This window comes from Excalfactoria chinensis, chromosome 14, assembly GCF_039878825.1.
Source record: "Excalfactoria chinensis isolate bCotChi1 chromosome 14, bCotChi1.hap2, whole genome shotgun sequence".
Taxonomy (NCBI): domain Eukaryota; kingdom Metazoa; phylum Chordata; class Aves; order Galliformes; family Phasianidae; genus Excalfactoria; species Excalfactoria chinensis.
In genome coordinates, this window is record NC_092838.1 from 3,791,841 (window position 1) to 3,803,906 (window position 12,066).

At 57.4% G+C, this 12,066-nt stretch overlaps 2 protein-coding genes across 5 annotated transcripts; one reads left to right on the forward strand and one right to left on the reverse strand.

Annotated features, from left to right (window-relative positions):
• Positions 1–1,758: 1,758 nt before the first annotated feature.
• LOC140258865 (hexosaminidase D-like) lies at positions 1,759–7,594 on the reverse strand. Of its 3 annotated transcripts, none has more exons than XM_072349573.1 (14): positions 7,552–7,594; positions 4,913–5,009; positions 4,576–4,801; positions 4,381–4,490; positions 4,010–4,097; positions 3,661–3,825; positions 3,402–3,585; positions 3,228–3,299; positions 2,912–3,116; positions 2,752–2,834; positions 2,592–2,670; positions 2,398–2,499; positions 2,199–2,288; positions 1,759–2,097 (listed from the first exon to the last, which is right to left on the reverse strand). In XM_072349573.1, the coding sequence occupies exons 2-14, from the start codon at positions 5,005–5,007 to the stop codon at positions 1,914–1,916; spliced, it is 1,683 nt and encodes a 560-aa protein (XP_072205674.1). In that variant the 5' UTR covers positions 5,008–5,009; positions 7,552–7,594; the 3' UTR covers positions 1,759–1,913. The 3 variants fall into 3 exon arrangements, with proteins under 3 accessions (XP_072205674.1, XP_072205673.1, XP_072205672.1); XM_072349572.1 differs by lacking the exon at positions 7,552–7,594 and adding an exon at positions 5,174–5,386; XM_072349571.1 differs by lacking the exon at positions 7,552–7,594 and having other exon boundaries at positions 4,913–5,165.
• A 78-nt stretch (positions 7,595–7,672) lies between these two features.
• On the forward strand, positions 7,673–11,947 carry MLST8 (MTOR associated protein, LST8 homolog). 2 transcript variants are annotated; one of them, XM_072349145.1, is made up of 8 exons: positions 7,673–7,904; positions 8,083–8,134; positions 8,204–8,366; positions 8,445–8,520; positions 10,061–10,213; positions 10,383–10,507; positions 10,693–10,856; positions 11,397–11,947. In XM_072349145.1, exons 1-8 carry the CDS (start codon positions 7,776–7,778, stop codon positions 11,513–11,515), a joined length of 981 nt encoding a protein of 326 aa, XP_072205246.1. In that variant the 5' UTR covers positions 7,673–7,775; the 3' UTR covers positions 11,516–11,947. The 2 variants fall into 2 exon arrangements, with proteins under 2 accessions (XP_072205246.1, XP_072205247.1); XM_072349146.1 differs by having other exon boundaries at positions 8,086–8,134.
• Positions 11,948–12,066: the final 119 nt, after the last annotated feature.

Genomic DNA, 12,066 nt, shown 5'->3' on the forward strand with positions numbered 1-12,066 from the left:
TGCCTGGCTATATGGGAACGCTGCAAACAGGCTTGGAAATGGGGTGATGACAGACAGCCCCATCAATGTGCCAGCAGTGTCTGGTCAGAGCTGAACACAGCTCCACCAGCACGAAATCACACTCAAATTTCTGCTCTCCCGGGTGAGCTACTGTCTCAAAGCCTCTTTAAGGGCCCAGCTCTGGCAAAATAACCCATATACGAATTTATTTATACATATATAAATATTTATGTTTATATATAAAGCACCTATCACCTTATTTATAAACATTCTCTGGAAACACACTGACAGAAGGAGTAACCAAACTGCAGACCCCAAAAGGCTGGCACCCCGCTGTCACAGCAGGACAGTGGGTGGCTGCACAGGGTGAGCAGCTGTGGGGCGTCCCAGAGAGCAGCACATGGCAACAGGCAGCTGCGGGACGTGGAGAGGTACATGGAGCAGAGGGAAGGATGTGGAGTGTAAAGCAACACCCAGATATAAACATATCTCCCCTGCCACTGCCATGCCCCTGCCCACCCCAGGCCTGCCCGCATCCCTCAGGCTACAGCCTAAGGATGCCCTTCGCAGCCCGTGGCTCTTCCTGCAGTCCCCCCAGCTCTGGGTGACCCCCCACCAGGGTACTTCTCTATTCCCCACCCCCCACTTTCCAATCCAGGACATTTGGGTTTCCAGCACAAAACGCCGCCTAATCTGTTCTCTAATCCCACAGGCTGGCACTGCACGGCTGTGTGGGGACCTGAGCTGCTGCGGTGCTCCTGGGCTGGGGGCTGCAACCACGCAAGGACATAACTGTGGCTTCTCCACAAAGGCCTCTTTGTACCCACAACCCTCTGCAGTGAAGCTCTCCTATCCACAGCCTCCAGGACACCTGCAGCTGTGCTAGAATCCGGGCAGCAGAGCTGTGCACCCCTCCTGCCCCTCTGAGCTACACTGCAGCAGTGGCAGCAGAGCAGCCTCAGATAACTTTATATCCCTGCAGCTCCCTCCAGGCTCTTGTCAAGCCTGTTTGGTTCTTGCAGAACAGAAATCCATGCAGTGAACCATCTGCATCCCTGCCCTGTACACACAGAGCTGCAATCAGCAGCCTGCACTCAGGGAGCTGTGGGTTTGGTGGCACACAGGAACCCCCACACCCCACACATAGCCCCTAGATGCAGCAGGAATGTGGCACATCGCAGTGAGCGCTGCCAGCACAGGAGGCTCCAGGCACTGGCTGAGAGGGAGGAAGGGAGAGATGAAAGGCTTTGGGAAGAGCTCAGCGCAGGAAGAGAGTGCTGCTCTCTTCCCTCCCAGCCATCAGGGAGTCAGTGGAGGCTGCTGCTGCTGAAAGCAGCCACGGAGATGGGGAGCAGATGCTGGGGGCCGCAGCCAGGCCACCTTCAGCACACTGAGGCATAGAAAAGCCCGGAGCAGCCCTCACCTTGCTGCCAGCATCACTCTCACTGCGCTGGGTGATGAACTGAAAGGAGGGGATGGCCACTCCGAGGAGCCCAGTGGCACTGTAGGGCAGTGGCTGCCCCCTCTCTGCCCTCTGCACCCTCCCTGCCTGCAGTGGAAGATGCTGCAAGTAAACTCACCAGCTCCAGCCCCAGCCCCAGGCAGCTGAGACCTTCCTGAGGAGCAGGGGTCCCCCAAGTTGGGGCAGGGACAATCAATCCCATCTTCCAAGCCCCATTTCCTCTATTCCTGCAGGGAGGGGGCACAGTTGCAGTTCCCCCCCCCCCCCCCCTCCCCACCCCCAAGCACTCAGCAGCATCTACAAAAATACTTTATTGAGAAGTGGGGCACGCAAGGGCTCTCTGCAGTACAAATCAAACCACAACCACGCCTTGAAACAGAAGAAGAGTGCAGGCCAGCAAACAGACCATACCTACGGACCCTGCTGCCCAGTCCCTGGGGAGACACAGCCCCTAAGGTGCCTTGGACTGGGCATTGAGACGGATGATGGCACGGTAGTCCCGGACCAGGTCCCGCAGAGGGTCCAGATAGGGGTTGACATTCTCCTCCATCCACTCCTCCACTGTGTCAGGGAAGTAGATACTCTCCAGGCGGGTACGCAGGTCTCGGACAAAGTTCTCCCAGTCCTCATGGAGCCTGGGGTGGGGAGATCAGAGTGGGAACACACTCCAGAGACAAACTGGGACCTCCTCCCAGCCCCATGCAGGGTTGGGGGTGCTCCAAGCCCCCACACATACTTGAGCACCTTGCTGCCAAAGCTCTCCAAGTTGCGAGGGTTGCCAAACTGGTGCTTGCGGTGGTAGGGGCTGAACCAGCCCTTGATGGCACTAGAGAGGCACAAGGGGACAGGAATGCAGGGAGCACGGGACCACCCCAGACCACATGGGCCCACTCTGCTGCAGGGGCATTCATAGCCAGAGCCCTCCCCTGTGTTACCTTTCCTCCTCCAGCATTTTGGTGATGCTCTCCTTCAGGTGTCTGTTGACCTGCTCCACCATGTGATAGATTTCTGCCCCAGGGAACACTCCCTTTCCCTCACTGCAGGGAAACCATGAAGAAGGGAGAGTCCAGGCTGGGTGGTGAACCCAGCATCCAATCCCTCTGTGTACCCTTCCTGCCTGGTCACGCACCACGTGCTCTGCTCCAGCTGCATGCTCTGGAAGCCCAACACCTCCAGCACCTTCTTCCGTGTCTCTTCCACGAATCCCCCTGGGGAGGGCCATGCCAAAACAGAGGGGTGAAGCCCCCAAGGATGCTGCAGTTTGGAAAGAGGGGGAAGAGGGAGCTCACCATTCACCAGGGTCTGGAGGCATATGGCCAGGGAGGGAATGCCGACAGGCAGCAGCTCACACAGCACTGAGTAGTGGTCATACCTGCAGGATGGGAACGCAGTGCCAGGGCCTCACATAGGGTCACGTAGGGAATGGCATGCATGTATTGTGGCCCTCACCTCTGCCATCCAGTGAGGATGATGCCCTGGAAGCGCAGCGGGGCGAAGCGTGGCATGGTGTCACGCACCCGCAGCCAGCTGAGCTGGTTCTTTAGGTGGGAGCTGAGTGGGGGCCAGCTCTGTGTTGGACCCGTGGTGCCCTTGAAGGCGCTGGCGAACCACACGGCCTCGAAGCCGCTCTCCATGTACTTGGTGATGAATTGCCCTGCAGCAGCAGGGAGCAGGATGGTAGGCACAGATCACAGTGACAGCACCACAAGCCCCAGGACTGTCCCTTTTTGTTGAGCAGCTCTGGGGTCCTGGCATGGCACCTTACCAATCTGCTCTGCGTCAAAGTCAGGTGCATAGAACCACACCACAGGTGAGACACGCTTTGCTATTCCAGACTCTGTAGGGCAGGAATGGTGATGTGAACACTGGGCATCTGGAGCTTCTCATGCTCCCACCACGATGCCCAGACAATGCCATGTCCCCATCCCCAACCCCTCACCCTGCAGGGCTCCCACACTGATCTTCCTCAGCATGTCGTCCCACATGAGCACCCGCAGTCCCTGGTACTGCGTGGAGATGAAGTCCAGCACCTCCTTGATGTGGTTCAGGTATATGGTCCCTGTATCACCTTTGTTGTGGCTCATCCAATTCCTGGAGTCCTTCCCCTCCCCAAGGTGGAACACCTGCATTTGGGGCTGGGGATGCTCAGCATGCCTGGCATCAGGCAATAACTGGGTCTCATAGGATTCCCTGCCCACCTCATCTGCACCAATGTGGATCCACGAGGAGCGCCTGTGCTTCTCCATCACCTGTGATAGGATGACCTTGACCAATGCCAGGGTGTCTGGGACATGGGGGTTGAAGCTGTTGGGGAAGCGCTCCACCTCCCGCAGGTGCTGGTACTTGGCGTGCTTGAGGATGAACTGTGCGGGGAGGAAAACCACCATGGGGGGGGAGGAACCAAGGCTCCATCCCCAGGACAGGTGCTGGGGACTAAGTACACAGCCCCATTCCACTTTGTGCTGTGGCTGCCCAACCCTAAGAGTGTCTCCACCACTCGGGGTCCCCATCCCACCCTCAGCCCCCTCAAGAACTCCTGGCCCCTACCTCCACATGACCGAAGGTCTGCACCAAGGGAACCACCTCCAGCTTGTGGAGCTCTGCCAGCTGCTGGATCCACTCAATGTCCTCCTCACTGGGGAGGGCAGGGACAGCCTCAGTGGAGGCGAGAGTGTATGAGAACATTCCCTCCTCCTCCTGCATCTCCCTGCCCTGCCCCAGCTGCCACGCTCCACCCCATACCTCCTGGATTTCCCATGCTTGAACTAAGGATCCAAATATTGACACCATACAGCAGGAAATTGGCCTGAATTCAGCTCCAGCATGATAATCTTGGGCACAGCCCAGGCAAGTCACACCCAGTGCTGGCACCAGCGGTGCTGCCATCCCCCCACCAGTATAGCACCAGTCCCACTCACCTGTAAGCATAGGGGGACTTGAGGACCTCCAGCTCCCCCTTGAAGGGGAACATATCCTCATACTCAATGAGGATCCCATTGGCTCCCAGCCGGGACAGGAGTGGGAACAGCTGTGGGATGGCAAGGTGAGCTCGGCAAGCAGGCACAGCCTGGTCAGTCTGACCCCAGGACCGCCCGGCCCCCGGGCACCCTCACCTGCTCCAGGTAGGAGACCCTGGGAGCAGCTCCCTTCAGGTCCAGGTGAACGAGCCTCATCTCAGTGGCACTGAGGTCCTTGGGGAACTGTTGTTTAGGTCCCTGCCTTGGGCCCACGATCTTTGCAGGGTGGATCTCCACAGCCTGGCTTTGGGGGCCAGAGTCCGCCACATCCCCCCAGAACGTGCTGTCCTTGCTGATGTGCTTGTGCAGCTGTAGAGTTAAGCTGCATGGGGCAGAGCGGAGCTGGGGAGGCACAGAGGTATACATACCCCCAGCACCAAGTCCCCACAGGACCAGGACACCATGTTGTGTCCCACTCCTGCTCCCACCTCACCTGTCACGGAAGAGGAACTTGATGCCGGCCAAGGCCACGAGGAGCAGCACAGCAACACGCAGCAGGTTCAGCTTGTGACTCCGCTGGAAGGCCATCGCTGTGGGCACACATGAGAGGTTTGCCCATGCCACAGCACAGCCTGGGCAGCCACAGAGAGACCCCAAGCACAGGGCACATAGAGAAAAGGGACACAGAGGCACCCCTCCAGCCACCCTGGTCCTCATCAGGGCCACGCTTGGAGCCATCCCATTTCCCACCTACCTTGTGTGCCCCAGTGCCTTTGTCTCTGCCTGTGAGCACAGCCTCCTTGTGCTCCACCAACGCAAACAAGGTGGCAGCTGTGAGGCAGGTCCTGTTACCGTGTGCTCCTGTGTCACCTCTGAGAGTGGTGGGATCAGGGCTGCATCACAGGACAGCTGTGCCAGGTGGCATCACGGGGCGGGCATGGCACCTCCAGGACCTGTGCTCAGCCTCTGAGCGAGGCAGGAGCACACACAACACCCTCAGGTCTGAGCCCGGCAAGAGGAGCTGTGCTTTCCCCACGGAAGGCAGAGAGCTGATAGCACAACTGCTCTGTGCTGTCCAGGGTCTGCAGGGATGCACTGCGGAGTGGGAGAGATACGTCAGATTAAACCGATGTTCGATCTCTCGTGGGACATGGAGGACACAAGAGGTACGGGGAAGAGTTCCTCCCAAAGAGCTGTCACCATTAAGATTCATAAACATGCATTTCATGTCTTTCCATGCCCTCTCCCCAGACCACTTGGAAGAACTCCTGAGATAGCGATCCAATAAACCCCATGAAAATGAGCCCAAAGCAAAGGCAGCCTTTGCAATGCAGGAAACAGCAGGTTTCCCTTCCCCGGCCCCTTCTGTGTTCACAGCAAGGGATGGTGCAGTGCTTGGTCCCATGGCACAGTGCTTGGACCCCGTGGTGCCACCTCCTCACTCTGGAGGATGCTGCCTCAGAGACACAGCAGTTCCCATATAGATGGCACTGCAGGAACCGCTCTGGGAGCCACATACACCTGGCAGCTCCAATGCACTTCCCTGGAGAAGCACTGCAGGGGAAGCAGAGCACATCCCGTGCACCCATTCCTGCAGTGTGGGCACATAACCACCAGAACGCCCTTAGCAGCAGGGCAGCTGCAAGCAGGCTCTTCTAGGGTTAAATTCAGCACTGACTGGATTTGGAAACTGCAAAAAAACCCAACAACCGAAAACCTAAAAAGAACTCGGTCGCTGCTGTTGCAGAGCTGCTCAGCTGACTGCGAGGGTTTTGTTTGTGTTGCCAGAGCGGTGGCACCAGGGGAGAGCTGCTGTGAGCCGCCCAGTGCCGCGGGCTCTGAATTAGCCCTATTCGAGATGCAACCCTAATCCCTGCCGACACCTCCTGCACAGCGCAGCGCAGGGCAGCGCTGCACCAGGACCCAGCGTGTCCCGTAGGGCAGCACGGGGCGCGCTGTGCCTAAAGCACGAGGCCCTGGCACAGGGCAGAGCAGGGCAGCAACGTGCGGGTGTGTGCTGAGCATCCACGGCCATGGCCGCAGGTTGTGCCCTGCGCTCGTGTGATGTGCCTCGTGTGTGGCGTGGATGCGCTCTGTGATGCTCCTGGTGTGCCGCAGGGGACAACGGCGGCACTCGCTCCGTTCCATCCCATCCCTGCACCATTTCCATCCCGCCCGGCGATGGATGCTCCCGGCAGCGATGTGTCAGCCCTCGTGGGAGGAGCTGTGCGGGTGCGGGAGGAGATGGGGCTCTGAGACCCCGCGGTACGGGGAGCTCAGCATCCCCTGGCCGCAGAAAGGCCGTTAATAGACGGAGCGCTAATTGCACTGCCATGGCAACAAAGCGCCCGATCAGAGCGGGGATAAATATTTGGACAGACGCTGTCAGCTCGCCAAGACCGGGCGTTTTTAATATACGTTATCTAACTCGAATAGAGCGCAGGTTGTCCGGATCGGACCCTTGCTGGTGCCGGGCTGCAGCACCTTGGGGGCCGCGTGCCGCCTACCGCTCACCCGCAGCGCCCGGCCCCGCTCCCCGCTTACCTCCCGGAGCCGCGCAGCGCCGTGCCCGGCCGTCCCGCCGCCGTTGCCATGCGGAGCCCACGCTGCCGCAGCGCGGCGGTGCGTGCGGGGGCGGCCGCGTGGAGCCCAGCCCACAGCCCCGCTCCCGGAGCATCCCCGCTCCTCGGTCCCGGTACCGCCGCGCCCGGTTCCGCTCCCCCCGAATCCCGCCGTGCCGGGAGATGGACGCACCGGCCGCCCCAGGGAACGGCTGCGCCTCCCGGTGCGGTGCCCGCACGGCATCCCCGGTACCCACCGGACAGCCCCGGCCCCCGGAGCGCGCCCCTTACCGGCAGGTGCGGTACCGGGCGGGCACCCCCCGGGCGCGGGCACGAGCACTGCCCCACGGCCGCCGCCGCCGCTCTTAAAGGGCCCGACAGCACCGCTGCACGGCGGAACCCTGCTCCGAGCTGGCTCAGTGCCCTGCCGGCCCTGTGTGTGCCCCGTGTCTGCCCCGTGTCTGCCCCGCGTGCCCCGCACCCCGTGTCCCGCATCCCGCACCGCCGCCCTCCGCTCGGTGCAGCCGTTCCCATCACAGCGCCCCCTGGCGGCGTCACGGCGGTAACTCACCCAGCGCTGACAGCACCCCGCAGTCCCGCCTCACCCTCCTCTGCTCTCTGCGCATGCTCCCTTTTAACGTCACCGACCTCGCGCCTGCGCGCTGAGGAGAAGCGCCGCGCTCTTGCGCAGAGCGGGTGCCGGCTCTTGGCGCATGCGCAGAGCCTCCCGTACCCTCCGTGTGGACCGACCCCGGGCCGGGCCCGCCGTGAGCGGCTCCTCGCGGTGCCGCCGCCATGAACGCGGCGCAGGGCACGGTGGGCAGCGACCCCGTCATCCTGGCCACCGCCGGGTACGACCACACGGTGCGCTTCTGGCAGGCGCACAGCGGCATCTGCACCCGTACCGTGCAGCACCAGGACTCCGTATCCTATTCATGAAGGGGGAGGCCTGGCGAGGGGTCCGCCGTGACCGAGGGCTGTAACGGGGGGGCGGGGGGGTCCCGGTTTGTGTGTTGGGTGGGATGTGACGGCTGGGGGCTGCTGGTGTGAGCAGCGAGTCCCGCTGTGCGAGTCCCGCTACGGCCCTTAGCGCTGCTGGCAGCAGGTGAACGCCCTGGAGATCACGCCTGACCGCAGCATGATCGCAGCCGCAGGTGAGAGCCCTGGGGTGAATGGGGCCGCTGGGTGCCCATGGCATTGCTGAGCCCCATTCGCTGCCACAGGGTACCAGCACATCCGTATGTACGACCTCAACTCCAACAACCCCAACCCCGTCATCAACTACGACGGTGTGAGCAAGAACATCACGTCCGTGGGCTTCCACGAGGACGGGCGCTGGATGTACACGGGTGGGGAGGATTGCATGGCACGGATATGGGACCTCAGGTGAGCGCAGGGCCAGCTGGAGGGAGAACATTCATCCGCAGGCTCTTGTGGGTTCATTCGGGCTCTTTTTTGTTGCAGATCTCGTAACCTGCAGTGCCAGCGGATCTTCCAAGTCAATGCTCCCATTAACTGTGTCTGCCTGCACCCCAACCAGGTACACTTATTGTCACTGACCTGCCCGGAAAAGGTGATGCTCCCTCTAATGCATTGCTGAGCCCATGGGAAGGTTGATGGTCTTGGTTGCGTTGACCCCTTGGCTCTTGGTGGCTTTGCAGCTCCAGCTGCACGTCCATGTACTCCCTTGCAGTGCAGCTGCTGCATGACCGAGCTCAGTGCAGGCAGAGCGTGGCCCTGCTCCTACCATTGCTGCTTCTTGTCAGGGAACAAACATCCCCGAGCAGGGCTGGCAGCCAGCGGATGTCTCTGGCTTCTGTCTTGCTCATTCTGCACCTGCAGCAGGTATCAGCACTCATGCTGGAACCATCGGGTCTTTGCTGAGCCTGTTTGTGCTAATTACCTGCTGGCTGTCGGACACAAGCAGCACTACCAGCAGAAAAAAGCAGAAGCCAACAGCCCCAGTTAGGTCTGTGGTGTCTTCAGGGTTTGTTGGAGATCCACCAGGCAGTTCAAAAGCTGTCAGAGAGGTTGTTTGGGTTAAAGAAATGGAGCTAATGGAGATGGTGGGGATGCATTAGTGGGCATGGTGGTGAAAATCGATGCGTATCATTGCAGTGTTAATAACGTATCTGGTCCATTCTGTATCCGTGGTGCTGCAGGGTGGGAGCTGCAGACAAAGCAGCATAAGGTTGTTTTTTTCTCAAAGCAAATCTTTTAAAAAAAATCTGAGTAATAGAAATGTTTCTTTGCTTTTGGTTTCTATAAGAGCTCAGTATTACAAATACTGAGTTCTGGACTAAATGTGAGATTGGTCATTTGGAACAGACTTCAGCCAAATGTTGCTGCTGCTGCACCATGGGACTCAGAACGTGTTGCATTAAAACAAATATTGTGCATAAATCATGCGTGTGAGGTAACCACTTTGGTTGTGTTATTGTAGAAGCAATGGCTTGTGAGCAGGACAGTTAGTTAGCCCAGAGGTGGCAGTATTTAATCAGATAGATCCACAGCACGGACAGGATGAAGCTGCTTATTCTCAGAGAGGGATTTCTCATGGCCTGGGTAAAGCCACGGCAGTGTTAGAATTGTATTTGCAGATGCTGCTAAGAGTGGGCTAGGAGGTGTCCAGGAGTGCCTCTGCACTACACAGTCAGCTAAATATATCAAGGGATGATTGTTTTCTCGCAAAGCAAGCTGCTGGTCACAGGTACAGGATTAGCTGCATCTGATGACCTGATCTCCTCTAGGGATTCTGCTAAAATTATGGACAGTGTAAGTCTGTCGATAAAAAGCCCTGCTTTTAATGGAGTGCTGCCAGCATTGTCTGCTGCTCTGAGCAGCAGGGATTGAAGCCAGAGCTGCTGCCCTTCAGCTGGCTCCTGTCCTTACCCTCCTGGAGCAAGGGAGACAGAGAAAAACCCACTTAGGCTTGTGTTCTTCATCACAGAATCACAGGACCCCAATGCTTTAAAACAGAGCAGGGTTCTGGTGCTGGCTGGGTTTGTTCTGGAACTCGGCTTTAAGGCTGCTGTCTGGGAGGTTCTTCCCAGAGGGATACAGTCACTATTTTCTTGCAGGCTGAGCTAATTGTGGGTGACCAGAGTGGGGCCATTCACATCTGGGACCTGAAAACAGACCACAATGAGCAGCTGATTCCAGAGCCTGAAGTCTCCGTGAACTCTGTGCACATTGACCCTGATGCCAGCTACATGGCAGCTGTCAACAGCTCGGTGAGCTTGGGCATGGGATGGGATTTGCAGTGCTGGGTTGTCCTTATGGGGCAAAGCAGCCAGTTTCTATGCACTATGGGGTTTTGTTGTGCTGTGATGGGACACAGAGTCTAGGCTGCTTTTGGCTGAGGGCCGTATAGCCTGTCATAGACATCCCATCTCCTTGCAGGGAAACTGCTACGTGTGGAACCTGACAGGTGGCATTGGAGAGGAGGTAACCCAGCTGATCCCCAAGACCAAGATCCCAGCACACAACCGTTATGCTCTGCAATGCAAGTTCAGCCCCGACTCCACGTGAGTGTGCTCCTCCACCAGATCAGTTCAGCTTGAATCTCGTAAGGCAGATGATAAGGGGTAAAGAAATCTGATTACTAAATACACAGGGCTTCAGTTCATTGTTGTTCCAGGCCTGCATTAACGAGGCCTTTACATGTACAGCATGACTAATAAGATTACCTGTGTGTGTGTTATCCTTGCAGGCTCTTGGCTACCTGTTCTGCAGATCAGACGTGTAAGATCTGGAGGACTTCAAACTTCTCTCTCATGACAGAGCTGAGCATTAAGAGCAATAACCCAGGGGAAACCTCTCGTGGCTGGATGTGGGACTGTGCCTTCTCCGGAGACTCGCAGTACATTGTCACAGGTGAGACCCTGTTTGCCTGCCTGCAGTCTGGTGGGGCAATGCTGGGTGCTGACACAGGACCTAGCAGGTTCTCTTGGTGGAACATTGCCAAACCCTAGTGCACCTGTGTATGTAAGGGAAGAAAACTCTTGTTAGAGCACCCAGCCTCACGCCCACTGCACTGCATGAAATCCCTTCAGCTTTCAGCCTGTGCTATAATAGGAGGCAACAGATGCTGTGTTAAAACTGGAGAGATGATCCTCTTGTGCAGTTTGTTTCACTTGATAGAAATGCTGCTTGCAATACTTGCAGCCCGATTGTCCTTTCAAAGCGTTCTAATTTCCACACTAACTTCTTTCTGAACTACTGAAGATCCCAATACAGAAATGCCAGGTTCCTTGCTCTGCACAGCTCCCTTGCTTCCCATATCAGCACTCAGCTGTTGACTGAAGCAAGAAGACAACCTTTTTTCTAATAAAAACAAACAAACAAACATAAAAAGAAAACCAGAAAAGCTTGAAATGTAACACAGTATCTCTCCCTCCTCTCATTCTGTTCCAGCCTCTTCAGATAACCTGGCCAGACTGTGGTGTGTGGAGACTGGAGAGATCAAGAGGGAATACAGCGGGCACCAAAAAGCAGTTGTCTGCCTTGCTTTCAATGACAGCGTGTTGGGATAACGGTCATATTGGAACAAAAGGACCTCTGCTTGTTTTCTCCTGTCTGACAACAGCCGGCACCCTCTCTGGAGCCTGAGATGTGTTTGTAGCCATCATCCCCCTTCCCCTGATGGAGGGGACTCACTTTGGCAGAAATGGCTGCAGCTGCCTGGAGCAACACCAGGCTTCAGCTCCAGGCAGACCATTACTGAAACGTGTTTGGCCTCCCAGGGAGGCTGCTGGGACAAAAGGGAATGGGAGGCACAATGCCACCGAGGGGAGATGGGTGCAGAGCAGCTGCTGGAGACATCCCTGTGGCTTCTGCTGTTGACAGCCTTGTGATGTTCTTTCTAAATCAGCCTTTCTAAATGATGGGATGGGCTGAACAGAGAGAGGAAAGGCGGCTGCTTTCTTGTTTTGCAATCCCTTTATTTAAATATATATTCCACAGACTTTCTTGGAGATCTGCTCTCTTAAAAAACCACCACCCCCAGCAAGTACAACAACCCAGTGTCAAAACAAGGCACGAGGCCACAAAACAAGAGCTACTCCGTGTGGTTCCTCTGTCTAGA